Source organism: Herpailurus yagouaroundi, unplaced genomic scaffold (genome assembly GCF_014898765.1).
Source record: "Herpailurus yagouaroundi ecotype Mexico unplaced genomic scaffold, PumYag 77, whole genome shotgun sequence".
Classification (NCBI taxonomy): Eukaryota; Metazoa; Chordata; class Mammalia; order Carnivora; family Felidae; genus Herpailurus; species Herpailurus yagouaroundi.
The window spans coordinates 40,383,022-40,404,957 of record NW_024412388.1 but is presented as its reverse complement, the minus strand read 5'-3'; the positions used below and the strand labels follow the sequence as shown (position 1 = coordinate 40,404,957).

General features: G+C 41.0%; 1 protein-coding gene across 3 annotated transcripts in view; it reads left to right on the top strand.

Moving 5' to 3' along the window:
- The window catches only part of FAF1 (Fas associated factor 1), a 529,666-nt gene extending 507,730 nt beyond the window's left edge, over nt 1-21,936 (top strand). For all 3 annotated transcript variants that reach the window (XM_040470188.1, XM_040470190.1, XM_040470189.1), the window contains one exon: nt 21,314-21,936. In XM_040470188.1, coding sequence (XP_040326122.1) covers nt 21,314-21,397 — 84 coding nt within the window. In that variant the 3' untranslated portion in view covers nt 21,398-21,936. The remainder of the gene's footprint in view (nt 1-21,313) is intronic.

Below are 21,936 nucleotides of genomic sequence, written 5' to 3'. Positions count from 1 at the left end.
GGCTGAACAGAAAGGTCTTTGTCAGTAGTACAGATTGTGGTGAGCAATGTATCTGAGGTTAAGAAATTACTGTATTCTTATTTCATTCTGTGGGCTATGGGGAGCTGTTGATTTTAGAACTGAGAAGTACAGTTTTCATTTTTCACAGTAGTTATGTTGTATAAAGTTGCCACAAACACTGAGTTACCAAATACTCAACATTGTTCCTAAGGTAAATACAGGGTTAAGTTCCTATGAGCCTCTGGTTATAAGTTTTCATCAACCAATCAGTATGTAACTTTGTTTTATGTGTGTTTCTGTTCAAAGACATCTTATTTAATATATAGTGTTTTTAACAATGAATCATGGCCAGCAATACTATAGCCCATGCCTGAAGTTTATCTGGCACACACATTTTCTCCATAAAGCATATCACAGTCTTCTTAAACTTAGGAATACTAGACTGCACTTCAGCAGTATGCTTGGGGGCCATTTGAAACTGCAAAATCACCCCAAAAAGCACAAAAATAAAAAAAGCCTTGTGACTAAATCTACCACAAGAAGGACATTTGTTTACACTATCAGAGCTGAAACAATAAAACAGAGTATTGCCTTGTTTGACCTTGGTTGGGAACATGTGTATCAGGCAACTCAAAATTTTCACCACTCTGCATGTGTTCTCAAATGACTATGAAAGCACTGCACATGTTGATTTTAGAGTTACAAATAAATGTTAACAAGTAGATTAATTTACAAACTGTAGGATCTGGAATAATGAAGACCAACTATAATATGAGCTGTGTAGCCTTTTAGGAACACTTGCATACTATTTTCAAAAATACTTCTGCCCGGGGGCGCCTGGGTGGCTCAGTCCAACTTCAGCTCAAGTCATGATCTCACAGTTTGTGGGTTCAAGCCCTGCCTCAGGCTCTGTGCTGACTGCTTGCTCAGAGCCTGGAGCCTGCTTCAGATTCTGTGTCTTCTTCTCTCTCTGCCCCTTCCCCGCTCATGCTTTGTCTCCCTCTGTTTCTCAAAAATAAATAAGTGTAAAAAAAAAAATTTTTTTTTTTAAATACTTCTACCCATAACTTAAAGTTAGTCTACATTCATTAATTTGATAAACATTTAACACATGCCTAGTTTTACCAAGTACTCGCTAGGTACTAAAGATACAAAGATGTGACCAAAGGGCCTTATAGATGAATGACCAAATAAAGATATTCAAAGATCAAAAATGTTGTGATAGTCTATACTGGCTATAGTGGGAACCCAAGGAACAGTAGAGGGTTTAGTTCTACTTGAAGGTCAGTAAAGCTTCACAGAAGAAACAGGATTTGAACAAGTGTTTTTAAAAAGGAACAGCAATAAAAATAGTATACTCTTGATACGTGAAACAACTTGGATGGATCTCAAGGGCATTATGCTGAGTAGAAAAAGGTAATCTCAAAAGGGTGTACATACTGTATGACTCCATTTATATAACATTCTCGAATTGACAAAATTATAAGGATGGGAAACAAATTAGTGATTGCCAGGGAATAAGGATAGAGGGTGTGGTTGTAGGGGATAGGTGTGACTATAAATTTCATAGTTTAATTCTGTATCTTAATCATAGTGGTGGTTACCTGGATCTGCACATGAGATGATATTGTACATAACCATTCACATACACACCCTCAGATGAATACACATTAGAACTGATAAAATGTGGGGGCGCCTGGGTGGCTCAGTCGGTTGAGCCTCTGACTTCAGCTCAGGTCATGATCTCATACTCTGTGAGTTTGAGCCCCGCATCAGGCTCTGTGCTGACAGCCTAGAGCCTGGAGCCTGCTTCAGATTCTGTATCTCCCCCCTCTCTCTGCCCCTCCCCTGCTCATGCTCTGTCTCTCTCTGTCTCAAAAATAAATAAAAACATTAAAAAAAAAAAAAAGAACTGATAAAATGTGAATAAGGCCTGTAGTCTAGTTAATAGCATGATACCAGTGTCAGTTTCCTGTTTTTTATCACACTATAGTTATATAATATGGTACCATTGGGTGAAGGCTGAGTCAAGGGTACAAAGGACTCTACTATTTTTTTGACATCCTGTGAGTTTATAAGTTTTTCAAAATAAAAAGTTAAAAAAATAAATGGACATTTGCCAAGCAGAAGCATGAACAAAAACCATAGAAATATAAGCCAGTATATGTTGGGGAACTGCACACAGTTTTCTGTGATAGAATTTAGGATATGAAGTTGGGCACAGAAAGAATTGAGATAAGAGATGGAAAAATACTGAAGAGTCTTCTATGTATTAATCTAGCAAATATTATTTGAGCACCTCTTATGCACAAGACATTAGAGATATGGTAGTGAATAGGCTAGACAATGTTCTTGCCCTCACAAAAAACAACTCCACTGGGATTTGAACTACTTAAGGTAGGTGTTAACCCTTGTAATAAAGATGAAATATTTAGGCTTACAGCTGCCATGTGGCTAACACAAATTGACATAGCTAGTAAGTTGCAGAGCAGTGGCTCCACTTAGGTCTTTTGATTCCATATATTTGCCTTTTTCTTATCGTCTAAAGCTTGTGGATGTTTATTAAGAGGAATTAGAGTAGGGAGAACCTGGAAAAATGAGACCAAATAGAACTATTGCAGTAGACAAGACAATAAGCTGTGGAAGTATGAACTAAGAGGGCATCAACAGGGATGAAGAATGGGGCACCTGCATGGCTCAGTCACTTAAGCAACCAACTCTTGATCTCAGCTGATGTCTTGTTCTCAGAGTCATGAGTTCAAGCTCTGCATTGGGCTCCATGCTGGGCATGAAGTCTACTTTTAAAAAAAATAGAGATGAAGAAATGGCAGAATCAGGAGAAAGGAATAATCAATGGGATTTGGTGATTGTCAAACTAGTCAGTGGTGGGGGGTGGGTAGAAAAGAGTTGTGAATGATGAGTAAGATGGTTTCTACCGTGTACAGAAATCAAAGAAGACTGCTAAGGAGGCAAATTTCACTTGAGACAGATTTGTTGAGTCTGGGGTACCAGGAGAAAATCTAGGTGGTGCTTTCTATCAGAGGATTTAAACTATGACACTGGCTCTAAACCAGAAAATGCCCCTGGCAGTGACTAGAATGTATTTGAAGGAGATGAGTGATGGAGAGACAGTACAGGGTGGTGGTTAAAAGATCAGAGTCTAACATCCCAGGCTGAATCTCAACTCTGCCATTTCCTAGCTCTTTGATCTTGGGCAAATTACTTAACCTCTATATAGCTCAGTTTCCTCACCTATACAATAAGGATGATAGTACCTACCTCACAGGGTTGTTGTAAAAATGAAACGAACTGATACTTCTAAAGCACCAGCATGTAGTAAGTCTATATCTAAGCTATTATGATGAAGCTGATGGCAAGAAAAGGCAAGGCTTTTGCTAACCCACAGAGGTATTGAGAGGACCAGTGATATTTATAAGAAAACCCATCACTTATGTTAAAGGAAAACACAGAGGAGTTTTAAATAATGTTTGAGGCAATTATAGCCATTTCATGGAAGCTGAATGGAATTCAGAGCCTTCACAAACTGTCTCTGCCCTTTCTACTCATGTACAAAGGACTTGGAATGGTAGGGAATGAGGACAATAAATGAAAGCCATTTATTTTTGTGCCATTATATGCATAATCAAGTATATTAGTTCTGTGAAAGATAGATATTATTCCCATTTTACAGATGAGGACATGGAAGCTTAGAGTTCTTAAATTTTTTAAGGTTGCACAATAAATGTCAATACCAGTATTTAATTTCCAAAATTCAGGCCCCTTCCCCATACCATGCAAACATAAAATGGAGTGACTGTTACTGATTATGTATAGGTATGTTGATGTATTTAAACCTTTACAAAATTATTTACTTTGTCCCAGAAGTTAATTTTATAAGGGGTTTATAAAGCATTATACCATTCAAAATTGCTATATCAGAAATCAAATAAACTTTTAAAGGCTTTACATACAATCCAATCTGACTCCTTCTGGCCATAAATAAAAAATCATTAGTTCTGTGCTCAATATTCCAGGTGCTTCTGCAGACATGCTTTACTCACTTAAAGTCTGTATAATAACCCCATTGTAAATACAAACAACCGCAAACGTGTATATGCACAGATTAACCTTTTCTAGACACTCCTTGTAATTTTCAAAGCAGTGCTGGAGTTCCAGAGTGCATTAGCACTTGCATCAACATGCCAAATCCCCACCCCCCACCCACCCACCCCACCCACCCCCCCGGGGCCTCACTGCATTGCCAGCTCCAGCTCCAGCTCCAGCCCCAGCCCCAGCCCCAGCCCCAGCCCCAGGCCCAGACCCAGACCCAGCCTACTGCACCCTGACCACACCCTGCTCTTTACCTGGAAACAGGACCTCAAGGCTTCAGATTTAATGTCTATGGCTGAATCCCAAACCTGAATATTCTTTTGACATTTCCAAATTTATTTCACTTTCCTTCCTCTAGTTGGCTTTCATGTAAGAGCCTTGTGTGAACAGGCCTTCCTCATGCATGTATTTTAGACCTTGAGAACGAGAAAAGACCCCTATTTTATAGATGAAACAACCAAGATACAGAGAAGGAAAGTAACTTGATCAAGGCCTAGGAAAACCAAAAGATACCAAAAGCAGAAATGCTTGGCCCTGGTTTACACAGTCACAAAATGAAGGTTAAGATGTATGTTTTTTAAACAAAAAAAGAATTATACACATCAAGTTATTTGGGATTATGTCTAATTTATCTGAATATTCCCTAGTACTGTGCTTGGCACATAGTAGTTAATACTGATTCATTGTATATGAAAGTATAAGTCAGGAAAATGGTTCATTCACTTTGAGGAAACAGGTGTGCATATTAGAATGCATCAAGGAGGAAAGAGAAATAAACTGACACCCTAGGACTGAGGTTTACCTTCCTCGTGCTCCCCTGCTGAGCCTCTTCCCTGTCATAGCCCTTTACTCTTCTGAATTGTAGTGGGCCAATTTCTTGTCTGCATCCTGTCCTAGATTCTACATTCCCTGAGGACAGAAATAGTGTCTTGTTCACTGTTGTATCCCAGTGCCTAGCGTGGATTCTGACATTGTAGTAAACATTCAGGAAATATTTGTTTAGTAAATAAATGAAAAGAAATAAAGTATTCCTGCCCGTTCACGCATCCACTGTTTTTATTTGGTTTTTGCTTTAGTATTTTCCATCTTCACCACACAGAAACTCAGGATATCCTCGCAGCTTGAGGATAAGCAAGAGAGGACCACAATATAGTCATATTCACCCTCACTTAATTAGGGTTTCCCTCCTTCCCTTCCTCATTCCATGTCTCTCCCCCATCCCCTGCATAGTCATGGAAGAGAACTCCAAAGTCTTTGGTGGGAAACCATGGAGACTCTAGAATTAAGCTCTAGAAGTCACCCCTCTGGTTAAAATTTTCAGGTGTTTTTTTTAACAGCCAGTTGTCAGCCTCTCATTTTGACAGTATGTTCTCAGAAGAGTATGATAGACTAGGAAGGGAACTAAGCTGGGAGCCAGATGTCCGGGACACAATTTTAGTTTTTTCAGCCATTTGTTGTGATTTCAAGCAAGGTATGTACTTCTCTGGGTCTTAACTTTCTTCATCTGAAATATGAAGAGATTAAAGTAAGTGCTTTCTTCATCTTTCAGCTCTGATACTATGTGATTCTCTGATTAAATGACCCAGATATAGATAATACCTGCCCTGTTGACAACTCTATTCTAAAAACTAGAACAAAACCATTGGCTTTCTGATCGTATTAGCTTTATTTAAGATCATCTTCTCTCCTTTTATATGAGAATGTCTCTGTCCCAGGCAGTTTATGGGGACTTAAGCTTTTATTTACTGTAGCTGGAGGGTTCTATAAGCTGGAGCTTTGACAATATTTCACATTTATTTATCTGAGCCAGAGCTTAGGATCAGGTGGCAGCTAAGTCACTTAAGGTTATTCAGATGCACTGAAAATGTTGCTTAATAATTCAGAACCAGTTTTCTCTGTTTAGAGTATTAAGATTTTTTAAATCCTTCTAATTAGCCAATTCCAACAGCATTTTAAATAGACAAGGAAAAATCTATCCCTTCCGAAAGGGCAACTGATGCAAACTTACTGTCAGTCTCTATGTCTGTGCAGCAGGACTGAAGCAAGGGCCAGAGAGAGTCCACAGCCAGGGGCCTGCTAGGATGATCTGTTAATGGTATTACTGACAAGCTCTGCCTGCTGTCAGAGTGAGGCTAGGAGGAAGGTACAGAAGGAACCTGGGAATACAGCTCCTCTTGACTCCCCTTCTTTGGATTGGTGGAGACTCCAGGGAAGAGTGGGGAGCCTCTATTCAGTCATTCAATAGGTCAGTCTTTCAACAAACATTTATTGAACTCACACTGTTTCCAGCAATACACTAGGCCCTGAGGATAGACAGCCAGTGAGACCTCATTTAAGCCCGCAGAATTCAACCCAACTGGAGAGATAGACTCCTAGACAAACCTGAGAGGCACAAAAGACAGATAACTCAGTGTGAGACTGTAGCTGATCCTTTGAGCTAGAGCCTCCATAAATGGGTAGCTTTGCCTGGTCAAAGGCTGGTTTAGCAAAGGACAAGGTTGGCATTGCCAGTGTCTACATTTCAGTTTAAACACTCCCCTTAAGTCTGCCAACAGACATTGGCAACCACCTTGTGTGAGGAGCATGAGCTGAAACAGAGGTATTAGTATAGCAAACGTGGGCTACATGTGCAGAATAGGTACTTGAGGGAGAGACCACAATGAACATACGTGGTCCCTGTGTTCCAGAAGCCATGGCCCAGTGAATGGGAGAAGATGCCACTTACGATTAACTCTGTTACAAGGAACTAGAGAATGAGATTAATTTAGGCTCTGTCACTAGGGCCTGGTTTTATAGATAAAGTAGCATTTAAGATGAACTTTGAAGGATGTATATAAGTTTTCAACAGATGGAACTGGGGAGGAAGGACATTCCAGTAGAGGAAATAACATAGAGGAAACAACACAAGCAAAGGTTCAGAGAGGAGAAGCACCAGATATATTTAGGGAATAACAAACTGCTCTAATTGGCTAAAGCATAAGGTCTGTGAGAGGACAGTATTTAGAGAAAGTGTTGAGGCCAAGCCACCACCACCCTTTCATAACATTTAAGCCCAGATACCACTTATTTGGTGCATTTTTTTTTTCAAAATAAAATAGAATAAACATCTATTTTGCCACTTAACTTTACAAATGTTGTTAATAAAGGCTTGCTATCTGTGTTTTTCAGTGTCCCATGATGTACCTCTTTGGTTTGATCATTTATTGAGAACATATAATATACCAGGTTCTTTGCAGGAAGCTGGAAATACAGAAAACGGAAACACACAGTTCCTGTCTTTAAGTTGCTCAATCTTATCCAGGAGACATTTTTGTAAAGTACAGTGGAAGACAAGCTGTGTAGATGCTCACAGCAGGTGTAGAAGTGGTGCATCAGATGCAACATCCTTATTTAACAGAAGGAAACTCAGAGGAGGAACAGTGACTTGCCCAAGTTAGAAGCAGTGTGCTAGAGTTAGGAGCCAGGTTTGCAGTCTCTCAAAGCATGCTTGGTACCTTCTGTTCTCCTCTACTCTGAACCCTGACCTTCTGTGGACATAAGGACTGAACTGACAGGAAATGAGCATGAAGAAAACCAGACTAGGTAAAATGCATATCTGCAGCCACCTTCAAGTACTATTTCCTTAGCATCTTCTTTCCTAAATACTTTTGTTTCCCATCATGGTACTTTTCCTTAAGTCCAGGAGAGAGTTTGGGAATTTCTGGTATAAGTTTGTTATTATACAGGTGCCTGCTGGACCAACCTTCAAAGAAAACACCTGTTCTGTTCATGATTCTTGCCTTCCAGTTTCATAAGCTTTTGGGCAGATGAAATGTAATATCAAAATAGCTCAGAGAGAGCCTTGGTAACATTTAAGATATTGAACGTGCTGCATCTGGTAACTAGAAAATTTAATGATCTCCTGCTGTTTTGGTAATTGGATAAGTAAATACATCAGAATAAATCACACCGGCAAGTCTTTTGTATGTCGTTAGGGACTCAACTCTTTTAACTCCTGTTCAAAGCTCCAGCTCTTGAGCGGTGTTTGCGTGCAGACTTACGCACACACCAGCTCACGTGGCCCTGCTTGAGTACTAAAATGCATTCAAAATGTTCACTTTCTCCCTAGCCACGTTGCCTGAAGAGCACATCGAGCATGCCCTTCCAGATCCCTCTGAAGCCAGGGAGAAAAGTTTTTTTCAAAAGTTTAAACCTAATAAGACATTCAAACCCTTCATGATCTATCTCCAAACTGTCTTTCCAATCATATCTCTTCCATTCTGGATATGCTATGAGCCTTGCCAGAAACACCACCCATTGGGAAATTGGGAAAATGTGGCCAAAGCAAAAGGGGACTATCCTGTTGTAGTAAGGAATCATGTAAGAAATTTAAGAGGAGAGGCAGGATCAGACATTTTGTTCAACTCTCTCAGGTGACAGTGTGAAATAAAGACACGGAGGGAAATGGTCTGTTAGAACCTATTAGGTGTTGAGTGATATTGTCACCAGCTCACAGATGACAAATTTGGGTCTTCTGGAGGTTCAATGACTTGGTCAAGAGCATACATGCAGAACTAGAATTCTTACTGCCTCCCTAATTAGCACTTAGTCCATGCCTAGTGGTGAAACTATAGGGCAGATAATAATCAGGGTTTCTCAGGTTTTTAAGCTGAGGTAACAGTTCTGAACCTGTCCAGTTAACAGGTTTCTCTACAAGCATAGTGGTTGCTTTGTAGACCAATCTTTTATCAGAGGCCTCCTAGGAACCTTTTATATAAGGACCTGGCTGCCTTCCATGATATCAGCCTCTGAAAGTGAGGCATGTCCCCTAGACCAGTGCTTCTAGCCTTTTACAAATCATTGCACACATTGAAAACGTTTGTATGCCTCTTTGGGGTAACCACACTAAGTTGCTCAGGGTTAGAGGCAACCCAGCCCTGAGGATTCTGGTTGCCCTAAGGGATGAGAAGGCTAGTATCCTGGCACACCTATAACCTGCCACAGCACTGGAGCTGATCTGCACTTTATTTCTCTTGCCACACTATAGAATCCTCATTTGTGAATTTGCCTATGCCCTATTTATTAGGCTTTCAGGGACAGTGAGCTTGCAAACCATTCTATAAAGTAGGTCTTCTTTTATTTACTTGAAATCATGTCTTCTAGAGCCCAAGAGGGACTAATCTTGGGAACCCCTTCCCAGAATGAGGACACATGCCTGTTCTCATTCTCTTTATGTTCTCTACTATTTTATTATTTTTTTGCTTTTTATGTTCACTCTGTACACTAGGATCTTCTGTTTCTAGACTAAAGAGGCTTTCCTTCCCACCCCCACCCTACCCATCTTGATAGAAGCCCCTCTATTCCCTCTAGGTTTTCCCCACTAGATGATATTAAACTAACATCATTGTTTAATAGTATAGTGACCAGTGCCACCACCAGGGATACCAGTGCAAGGAGAGGGTCACATCTTTCATTTGGTGTTCAGGGTCTCCCTGACAATGCACCAAGTTTGAGGCCATTTTGACATTAGCAACACTTTAGAGCCTGTGTCCTCATTAACAGCCTGTCTAAAAGCACAGAGTGGGAATGAAGAATCTAGATTTGGTCCCACATCTGCCATGAATGCTAAGTAATCTAGGGTAAATTCTTTTCCCTCACTGGACTTGTCTGTCCTCATCTGTTACAGAGATAAAAACCCCCTTCAGGGGCGCCTGGGTGGCTCAGTCGGTGGAGCATCCGACTTTGGCTAAGGTCATGACCTCACAACTTGTGAGTTCGAGCCCCATGTCGGGCTCTGTGCTGACAGCTCAGAGCCTGGAGCCTGCTTCTGCTTCTGTGTCTCCCTCTCTCTCTGCTCCTACCCACTCGCATTCTGTCGCTGTCTCTCTCAAAAATAAATAAACATTTAAAAAAAATTTTTTTAAACTTCCAGGAGCACCTGGGTGGCTCAGTCAGTTAAGTGTCCGACTCCTGATTTCAGCTTAGGTCATGATCTCACAGTTCATGAGATTGAACCCCACATCGGTCTTTGCACTGACAGCATAGAACCTATTTAGGATTCTCTCTCTCTCTCTCTCTCTCTCTCTCTCTCTCTCTCTCTCTCTCAGTAAATAAATAAACTTAAGAATCCCTTCCAGATCTAACAATCACTGGGTTTGTGATAATTGAGGAGCTAGATAGTGATATTTTCCCATTGCCTGACATAGTAGTACACTGTTTTGGGGAGATACGTGCTTCAGTTACATGAAAAGGATGGTCCTTCTAAGTACGAGACTTAGAAATAAATAGTCTAGTGTATGACTGCAATACTAATACTATCTGGTGTGATGGTTAAGAACACAGACTTTGGAGCCAGACCTAGTTTTAGATCCTTATTCTGCCTCCTCCTGCCTGTTCAGTCTTAGGCAGGTTATATAATTGTCTGAGCTTCTATTTCTCATTTTTAAAGTGGAAGTAATAGCACCTCCCTCGCAGTGTTGTATAGTGTAAACCATTTAGAACAGTTAGCACCTAGTAAGCTCCCAATAAATGGTTAACTGTTACCATTATTATAATGTGATAAAACAAAGAACAGATAGGGCAGCCTATAAGATACAATTTTTATCCCTTTGCCACTTTAGTCTTCTCTCCCTTTGTTCTTCCTTTACCTTTTCTTTCATTCTCCCTTCTTCCCATCTTAAAAAAAAAAAAAAGTCAAGGAAATAAAATGTCTTGTAGGACCCTATTCTTTGCAGCTGCAGAAGCCCACCCAACCTCACTCTGTAGCACACCAGTTATTCTACCACAGTTTAATAATGGAAAGAGGAGATCTGTCATTGTTTTCTAGAAAGTCTTGTCCCAGTGCTCCTTGTTACCTGTGATGCAAGAAGATGACATGTTGGTCTAGAAACTACACAGGAAGCTGGGATGGAAATAAGCTATAGAGTAGTCCCGTAGTGGCACCCTTCAGACTGAATTTTCCTTTTAGGGTTGCATTACCACCTTCAGCAAATATAGAAGAGAAGTTGCTATGAGTGAAAACTGGCATTATCCTGCTTGGTGATGATGATGATGATGGGTAATCCCTTATGTTTGCAAAAGACTTTACAGTTACCAAAGTCTTTTCACACCCTGATCAGCATATGACCAGTAGATCAGGTCTTAAGTTCTCCCTCTGATACTTTGTGGGTATAACTGGCCTTTCTTTTTAGGGATTCCCAACTCATCAGAAGGTAGTTAAAGAAAATGGACAATTAGCTATTAAGACCACATTGACAGTAACAAAAAACAGCCTGTGTTCCTGTGGGGAAGAACAAAGCTCATACCACAACAGGAAAAACGGGCTGTGATGAAGTTGCAGAGTGCCTGCTTTCTTTATGCTCAAAGGAAAGCCAGTTAGTCACATTACCTGTTCCCTGTTTAGAAGTAGGATAAGACATGATGAAGGGGGATGCATCTGATATAAGCTGGAAGTTCACAAAACTGGGTGCAAATTCTAGCCTTATCTTTTCTACCTGTGTAATCCTGGGCAAATCCCCTAACCATTTTTGACCTCAAAGAATTCATCTATAAAATGGGAATAATAGGAATACTTACCTCTTAGGATTATTATGACAATTTAATAGATAATATATAGAGCAACTAGTATAGCATGTGGCACTTATAAAATGCCAAATAAATGGTAACTATTAATGATGATGTTAGTAATTGTTTTTTAAACTTGTAGTATTTAATGTGCATTTTTTAATGGAGTAACTAACAGAATGGATTACTTATACCAAAAGATTAGTTGTTCTGTCATGTTCAAAGTAAATGCTAATTTTGAACAGAACCAAAAGCAGATATATATATTCAGCTTCACTTTAATTTGGAAACTTACGTAAGCAGTCTTTGTGCTGCCTCCTAGAGCAGAAAGAGCTCAGGATTTGAAGTGTGTTATGTACACATTCTTCAGAAGGAAGTTTGTCAGCACATTCATTTTGTGTTCAGATAACTTGTTTTTTTTTTTTATTTTCTTTAATGTTTATTTATTTTTGAGAGAGAGAGAGAGAGAGAGAGAGAGAGTGCGAGCAGGTAAGGAGCAGAGAGAGGGAGACACAGAATCTGAAGCAGGCTCCAGACTCTGAGCTGAGCTGTCAGCACAGAGCCTGACACGGGGCTCGAACTCACAGACCGTGAGATCATGACCTGAGCTGAAGTCAGACGCTTAACCAACTGAGCCACCCAAGCGCCCCTCAGATAACTTGTTTTAAGAAGCATGTCTTTGGGGCACCTGGGTGGCTCAGTCAATTAAGCGTCCAACTCTTGATTTCAGCTCAGGTCATGATTTCATAGTTCATGAGATAGAGCCCCAAACCCCGTGTCAGACTCCGTGCTGACAGCTCAAAGTCTGCTTGGATTCTCTCTCTGCCCCTCCCCAACTTTTGGGGGTGCTCTCTCTCTCAAAATAATAAATAAACTTTTAATAAAAAAAAAAAAAAAGCATGTCTTTAAGAATAGGCTTTTTTTTGTGGCAATTTAGAATTGATTAATGCCCTGACTAGGTTGCTCTCATCTTCTAACCAAAGCAGAATAGACTTTGAGAAAAAAAGAGTTATGACCCTTACATCAAGTTACATCAATCATAACTGTTAAGCCCCTGTTCAGTGTTGTGGGGCATTTGGGGTTTTAAGTGCCATTTAAATAATATCCCTTCACTTCACTTGTCCAAGACTAATTGAAAGACATAAGACCAACAGAAAGAGTAGGACTCGGGGGGAATACAAATATCACCTTTGTTACTGAACATGTTGATCAGAGATTGTGGCTTGGGATCTGCAGCCAGGGGTCTTACTGATACATTCTTTGTCCCTAAATGAGACAGACTTGCCCACACAGTCCTGGGTATACAACTGGTCAGTGTGGGCCCCTTGTAACAGGAGAGCAGGTTTGGCTCCAGAAAAGAGAAAGGAAGGGGCTGAGTTTAGATTCTTCTCCCATATTCACCAAACAGGTAGATCTCCTCTCACCCTGTGTGAGAAATGGGGAGAGCATCCCAGAGTCCCTCTGTGTGGAAGCAGGAGTATGAAATAAATGCTTCATGATTATAAGCTTCATCTTATAATCTTCACAACAATGCTGGGTGGCAAAAATGTCTCACTATTATAAATAAACAATGAACCAGAAAATTAAGTAACTTATCGATGGTCATCAGAGAGGAAGTTTTAGCAAAGGAATCTAACCCAAGTCTCCCTCCCTAGATCATTGGGGAGCTCGCACCACACAAATGACATCTACTAAGATATAAAGAAGACAGGGGCGCCTGGGTGGCGCAGTCGGTTAAGCGTCCGACTTCAGCCAGGTCACGATCTCGCGGTCCGTGAGTTCGAGCCCAGCGTCAGGCTCTGGGCTGACGGCTCAGAGCCTGGAGCCTGTTTCCGATTCTGTGTCTCCCTCTCTCTCTGCCCCTCCCCTGTTCATGCTCTGTCTCTCTCTGTCCCAAAAATAAATAAACGTTGGGAAAAAAAATTTTTTTTCTTAAAAAAAAAAAAAAAAGAAGACATTAAATTATAGTTGCTTCCATGTGTGAGGCTCTATGATAGTTATTTTAATCCCTACAACAATGCTTTCACCCAATAGAGAAGGAAACTGGATCTCTAAGCATCTTAGAGCATGGCCAAGAGCTGGAATTTGAACCCACGTGTTTGTTTCCAAAGCTCAACTGCAGCCCAGTTGACCTCAATGAATCATTACACTGCCCCCCCACATTTTTTTTTAAATGCAAAAATTAAAACTTAGAGAAGAAAAGTGATTTGTCCAAAGTCCCACCACTAGAGCCAGAACTGGAACCTGTACATCCTGGCCCATTACATCCTGACACCATTATAAATATACAGCCATGGCGGTCAGTACAGAGGAATGTGGAGGAGAGAGAGCTTGCTGAGGGCTGAAAGGTGAGTGAGTGCTTGCAGAGGCTGTGTGGTCATGTGTCTGTCTGTCTTTCTAACGTAGAGGATGGGACCTGGTTGTCTTTCACATCTGTGGGAGGGAGGAGAAGGAAGAAGGGGTATGGATGAGATTCTACTGTTTGCTGTCTGTGTGGGCTACAGAAAGATTGTGAACTTTCTGCCAGTGTAGCAAAGGGACTGCTCCTGGGGATCAGGCTGTGCAAGGCTCCTCTGCACACAGTGCTGCCAGCACACAGTCTAGAAAATGGTGGTATTGGTCTCCCAGAGGAGAGCAGCCAAATACTACAGAAAATATGAGAACAGAGCTTTTCTCCCCTTGAAGATGCCGGAAGTTTCAGAAATGCAAATTTTACTTTAAAAGCAAGAATAAATTATAGAAACCACTGGTGGTTTATTGTTTCCCCATTCCACACACTGAACCTTAAGGCTGTAACTCACAGAGTGAGAACACAGTTATACCACATGAAGGAGGTGGGAGAATAGTTATAATGGAAATTATAAGGAAACAAGTACAAAACAAGTACAGAGAGTTCCCATATACCCCCTTACATGTATATCCTCCCCCATTATCCATTATCAACATTCTCTGTTATCAACATCCCCTACCAGAGTAGTACATTTGTTACAACTGATGAGCCTACATTAACACATCATTATCACTCAGAGGTATATAGTTTACATAGAGTTTACTCTTGGTGTTATACATTCTATTGGTTTGGACAAATGTATAATGACATATAACCATCATTATAGCATCATACAGAGTATTTTTACTGTTCTAAAAATCCTCTGTGCTCTGCCTATTCATCCCCTCTACCCATCCCAACCTCTGGCAACTAGTGATCTTTCTACTGTCTCCATAGTTTTGCTTCTTCCAGAATGTCATATAGTTGGAATCATACAGTATGTAGCCTTTTTGATTGGCTTCTTTGATTTAGCATTTAAGATTTCCTCCATGTCTACTCATGGCTTAATAGCTCATTTTTCTAGTGTTGAATAATATTCCATTGTCTGGATGTATCACAATTTATTTATCTGTTCACCTACTGAAGGATATCTTAGATGCTTCCAAGGTTTTGGCAATTGTGAATAAAGGTGCTATAAACATCTGTGTACAGACTTTTGTAAATTGTCGTGTGGACATGTTTTCAGCTCCTTTTGGGTAAATACCAAGGAGTACAATTACTGGATTATATAGTAAGAATATGGTCAGTTTTGTAAGAAACCACATGTCTCCCAAAGTGCTATGCCATTTTCCATTCCCACCAGCAATGAATGAGAGTTCCTGTTGCTCCACATCCTCACCAGCATTTAATGTTGTCAACATTCTGGATTTTGGCAATTCTAATAGGCATGTAGTGGTATCTCATTTTTATCTTAATTTGAATTTCTCTGATAGCATATGATGTGGTGGAGCATCTTTTCATATTTGCCATCTGTAGTAGATCTTCTTTGATTAGGTGCCTTTAAGCTCTTTGGCCCATTTTTTAATTGGGTTGTTCATCTTATTGTTGAGTTTTAAAAATTCTTTGTATATTTTGGATAATATTCTTTATCAGATGTGTCTTTTGCAAATATTTTTCCTCAGTCTATGGTTTGTCTTCTTATTCTCTTGACAGTGTGTTTCACGGAAGTTTTTAATTTTAATGAAGTCCAGCTTATCAATTATTTCTTTTGTGGATTGTGCCTTTGGTGATGTATCTCAAAAATCAAAGCCATTGCCAAGGTCATCTAGGTTTTGTCCTATGTTATCTTCTAGGAATATCTTCTAGTGTTGTGTTTTACCTTTAAGTCTATAATCCATTTTGAGTTAATTTTTTGGGAAAGATGTAAGGTCTGCATCTAGATCCAGTCTTTTTTGCCTGTCAGTGTTAAGTTGTTCCAGCAACATTTGTTGAAGCTAGCATTTTTTCCTAAATGTGAAAATATTAGATTCAAATTTATCTTCATTCAGTTTCAAAATAAAAGCATTAATTTTGTTGACAAAATTAAGTAAAATAACAAGAACCGATAATAATATCTATCTTATATGATTGTGAGTCAATGTTTGTGTAAATATGTTGTAAACTATAAAGTACTATGCATAAATTGCCACTATTATTATTTTATTATCACTCAGCTCCTGCTCTGAGGTAGCCCCCAATGTAGTAGTAGTAGTATATTTATGCTCATTTTTTTTTTAAGTGAGAGGCAGAATGTTGTGGCTAGAAAGAACCCCAAAAGAGAAGTCAGAAATTCTAGGGTAGAGTACTACTTCTACTTCTTATCAACTGTGTGACCTGGGCCAAGTCACTTGACCTCTCTGAGCTTCAGGTGGGCAACCTGTGGAAAATGAAGGGGTTGGACTTTTGGCACTTAAAGAACTTTCTCCCCCTAATATTCTGGGACTCACTTGGTGTGGCCTGGATGAGATTCTGTCACATTGATTCACATTTTTCTCAATAGCAATGTTAGACTTTTTTTAAAAAGGAACTGAGGCCCAGGGAAGTAATAGAAATAAGATGTATATGAAAGTTCAAACTGCTGAGAAAATTGATCTAGGAAAGAATAGCTTTGTTTGTTCCATTTTTGCTAACATAAGTTTCACAAAGATGAATTGCTAAAATATTAATTTAATAAGAATATATATTATTCACTTTTCCTAAGTATAATGAATAAAATGTCAAAATGACTGACTTTCCTTTTCTAACAGACAAAGTCAGGCCATATCTCTTATCTGAGAATGCGCCTCTTCTCCCAAGGAGTCCCAAAGGGTGGGTTTCTCTGTTGATTTAGAGAGTCAATAATTCAGTAAAGTCCCAAGTAAATGGCAGAACACAAGCTCAGTTTGGGTTTTTGTATTCGTATTTTATAAACATTTCCGGGGTTTTTTTTTCCTGACCCTTGATCTTTTGCCATTCTTAAAGTGAAGATCTTCTCTCTTGGAAGCTTGGTTAGAAACAACCTCAGGGCCATCTCATCCAACTTTTTTGTCTGGGTAGATCCTACTCGTAGCCAAACCTCGGGCTGAATATTCTAGTGGTTCTACATATGGATTCCAAAGCTAGATTCACATTCTGGCTCTTTCCTGAATAGCGTTGAGACTTTGGGTGAGTTACTTAATGTGTTCCATGGATCATCAGTTTTCTCATCTGTATAATGGAAATAATAATTATACCTACTTCAGAAGATTAGTATGAGAATTAAGTTATCTTATAAATGTAAAATGCTTGGAATATGCCCGTTACAAAATGAATGCTTAATAAATGTTAGCCATTATTATTATCTTCATGATCTTCTCAAATATACCCTTATTTGAATGCTTTGAGGGTCAACAGAGAATGTACTCATTCTCCCCTCCCCTCCCTACTTCTCCACTTCCACAAGGCAGCCTATTGACATGTTAGTCAGAAGCATTCTGGTTATGAGCTTTGGAGTCAGACAGACTTGAGTGTGAGATCTTATTCTATCTGTACCTTGAGCAGGATAACCCATGGTATCTTCAACTATAAAATGGCAATAATAGGGGCGCCTGGGTGGCACAGTCGGTTAAGCGTCCGACTTCAGCCAGGTCACGATCTCGCGGTCCGTGAGTTCGAGCCCCGCGTCAGGCTCTGGGCTGATGGCTCGGAGCCTGGAGCCTGTTTCCGATTCTGTGTCTCCCTCTCTCTCTCTGCCCCTCCCCCGTTCATGATCTGTCTGTCTCTATCCCAAAAATAAATAAACGTTGAAAAAAAAATTTTTTTAAAAAATGGCAATAATAATACCTACTTCATTTCACTTTTTGAGGAATGGTTAAGGTACTCTATATAAAGCACTTAGCACGGTTCTAGCTACATTGTAGGTACTCAGTAAATGCTAGTTGCTGCTATGATGATGGTTATGAAGAACAAGAAGAAAACAACAGAAGGAGGAAGAAGAAAGTAGCACAGTAGCACACGAGCAGCTGCTGCTCTGTTAAAAAGTTCTTTCTGACCACCTGAATTCTGCTTCCCCTGCGATTTTAGCCCACCAGTCCAAGCTCTGCCCATTGGCACAGTGAATAACACGAATAACACATCTGATCTACTTGGTAGTCCTTCAGGTAGCCCTTCCCCTGTAGCAGCAACCACCACCACCACGTCTCAGTTCCTCTCTCTCCCACTCTTCAGCCATTTCTCAGAGAATGTGGTTTTTAGGCTCTTCCCTGCCTGGAGGTCCCTTCTAGCATGCTCTACATTCTTCTTCTTTTTCTCCTTCTCCTTCTCCTTCTCCTTCTCCTTCTCCTTCTCCTTCTCCTTCTCCTTCTCCTTCTTCTCCTTCTCCTCCTCCTCCTTCTCCTCCTCCTCCTTCTCCTTCTCCTTCTTTTAATGTTTTCTTTTTTTGAGAGAGAGAGAGAGTGCAAGAGGGGGGAGGGGCAGAGAGTGGGAGACAAAGGATCTGAAGCAGGGTCTGCACTGACAGCAGTGAGCCTGATGTGGGGCTCGAACTCAAGAATCATGAGACCATGACCTGAGCCGAAGCCGGGGACACTTCAACAACTGACCCAGCCAGGTGCCCCCACATCCTTCTTAAGTGGGACCCAGAACACTGGGCCATCTATCTTGCAGGGGAAAACCTCATCCCCCTAGGTTCCCCACAGTCTTTTTGTCCAAGACAGTCAAATAAAAATGGAAGCAGAGGTTGTCCTTGTTCATTTTGAAAATTCCTGTCTAAAATGATCTTCAAAGAAAAAAATAGTGCTTCTGATCTGGGGTACCAGAAGGAGCAGCCCCCAGATAGCCATGTTTGCTGTGAAGTAGTTCAGCACAGCCCCACTGAGGCTATCAAAGGGGGTCTCCAGATACTGAGGCATTACCTAAGGGCAGCAGGGCAGAAATAAGAAGGCAGCCTGGTGCAGACTGGGCCCCAAGAGGCCTCAGGGGAAAGCTCCAGCTCTGAGGTTAGACCAGGACCCCTCCCCAAGGCAACATTCCAGCCAGTAATGGCTACCACCAACTGAGCAAGTACTGGCTTGGGCAGTGTACCAGACACTTTACTAATATTCCATTTAACCATCACACCAACCTATGAATGCGAAACTGATTATTCTCATCTTAAAGATGGGAAAACCTAGGCTCTCTGGTTCTATAATTCCTTCAAGGTCTGTAGCTAGTAGAGTGACAGCAAGGATTTGAATCTAAGTTTGCTTCAGCCTTTTTAACCATTATGCTGTATAGACAGACCCTTACCATGTGGCCTTAAACAAGTGGCTACAACTTTGAGTCTCAGTTTTGTCATCTCTACCCACCTTGCATGGTTGTTACAGGAATTAAATGAGATAATATAAAGTCCCTGGCATGTAACAGGATTTGAGAAACTTTATTTTCCTCCTTTTCGAGCCCCAGCCATCTTACCCCAAAAAACAGAGAAAATCTCTTAACTTTTCTTGGACACTGAGTCTAAGAAAACTGGGTATGTTTTCTGAACCTCTGACCTTGCATGTTGACAACTTAAGCAGGGTGCAAGGAGGGAGCAGGGAGCAGGCAGCCTCCCAGCCTGTTTTGCTTTATAGCATAATTTTTCTGCCAGTCTGCATAGTTCTGGCACTATTATGATTATGGTTTCTCCCAACAAACATCATATTTACAAACTACAAATAACAAAGTAGAAGATGCCGGAAGAGCTCTGGCATGTTAATTAAGAACAATAGACAAAGCAGCTGGGCAAAAAATACCAACGAGTCTGAAGCAGAGGCTCTGTTGACAAAAGACAGCACAATATTGTATGTTAATTGGGGAAGTGGGTAAACATTTGCCAGCAGCTTGCCCCCCGTGCATTGGAAGACAGACAGCAGGCTGGGCCCTCCCCACCGTCTTGCCTGCCCATCTGCCCAGAACCCAAGAGATACCAGTAGAGCCCCTTTGCTCTGGGGTCTGTATAAGCAGAGAGGATTCTGGAGGTGGTTGTGTCTCCTTAATGACCCTCCTGGGCATACCAGGTTTCCATCTGGATACAGTCAAAGATCGTGTTCCTCCTTCAGCTCGCCAGCCTGCTTGTGACACCAAGCCTCTCAGGGACCCCATTCCCCCTCGGCTAGGAGAAAACAAGCAGAGCCATCTCATTAGGTGTGGCTTGAGTTGAGCAGAGGACAAGATTGCTGGCTTCAAATGCTGTACACTCTGCAGACTGCTGGCCCAGAGCCCCTGTCTCTCACATAGCAGACTACCTGGCCTCCCATCACACACACTCAGAACTATCCATTGATCTGTCTGTCCATCCTTACAGTTACTCACATACACAGGAGCCTTCACTGAACACCTACTCTGTGCCAGACACTGTGCTAATGATATATTTTTTTTCTCATTTAATCCACACATCAGTCATGCAAGGTTCATATTAACTTCAAAGCCACAAAGCTAATAGCCAACACAGCTGTGATTGAAACCAGAATCTTTCTGGTTCCAGAGCCCCACTGTCCCTTCCACTACACTACTATTTCTTAACTTTGTAAAATTTATATTCCCTTCTGATAAATAAGAAAACTTTGTTTCTTTCACTCTCAGATTCATAAATCCTCCACCCCTGCCCTGGCCTAAGGGGTCATAAACCTAATATAGGGTTCCTATATGATTAGCCTATCCCAACTGACCCAAGATTTTGTCTAGCTTTACTCCCAACAGTTCCTATTATAAAATAATGATTTTTTTTTATTTCTAAAATATAAAGTCTTATTGTGGCATTGACTCATTTTTTCAAACTAAAAATCCTCCCACCCCACCAAGGAGATTGTTGATATCCCTTCCTAGGGAGAGTGTCCTCAGTGGAGGATATTGATCTTTGGGCATGGCAGAATACACATTGTCCAGTTTACTACAGGAAGGTTTAGCCATATCAGCCCCAAAGGCTTAGCTCTTTTCCCACCAAGCAGAAAAGTCCTTCCATGCTGTGGGGAGTTAATCAAGCAGAAGTTCCCAGGAGTGCCAACCAGCTGTTCAGCCAACACCCTTCCTTAGGGGCTCCTGTCAGCCAAGCTGAGCTATGTAGGAGGCAAGGACCTTCCACTTACCCAGGAAGAGGTCCAGTCTCCTGAAGCTATGCCTGCCCTGTGGTCAAATGCTAGTTTTTCCACTCAACTATGAGATTTGACCTCTGTGAGCCTGGTTTCCTCTGTTATAAGATGGTAATAACTCCACCTACGTCATAGGTTTATTGTGAGGATCAAATAAGAGAACAGGTTTGGAAATGTTCATGCCTCTGCTTAGCAGACTGAGAGTCAGGGTGCACAGACAAGATCTGAATGCCATGTGGAGAAAACCGTGCTTGTGCCAGTCTTTTGAATATATTTTCTTTCTTTTTAGGTAACTCAGCTGGACCCAAATAAATCACTATTGGAGGTAAAGTTGTTCCCTCAAGAAACCCTTTTCCTTGAAGCAAAAGAGTAAACACAGCCCAGCAGTGGAACCAGCCATTCCTTGACAAGCCAGAGGCCTGCGTCAAGAGAAGGGCTCCTCGCCAACCCACCTACACGCTCGTCTCACTCAATTCAGTGTCACACTCTGCCTCTTGCAAGATTGCTGGAAAAAAGTAATAATAAACATAGCTACTTAAAAGTTCCCATCCATGAGTATATGTTCCCAGCCCTCATAGAGAATTACAACTCTACCACCCTCCCTTATCCCCTTCACCTCGCCCTTGTTCAATGACTAATGCACCGTTCAAGTGTGAGTGATCACGAAGTAGAATTTTTACCTCTCGAGTGCCCATCTTTTCCCCACACTGTCTAGGACAGTTCTGTCTGCCCTGTGACACCAGGATGCTATGTATTTGATATGTCTCATTGAGCCAGGGCTCATCCACCTCTGCCTTTTTATTTTCATGACTGGATTTCTACTCTGTCACCTAATTTTAAAAGGCATGGGGGAAATAAGTTAAATGGGACTTCTCAGCATGGAGATTAAACATTGTTGTAGGAAAAAAAGCA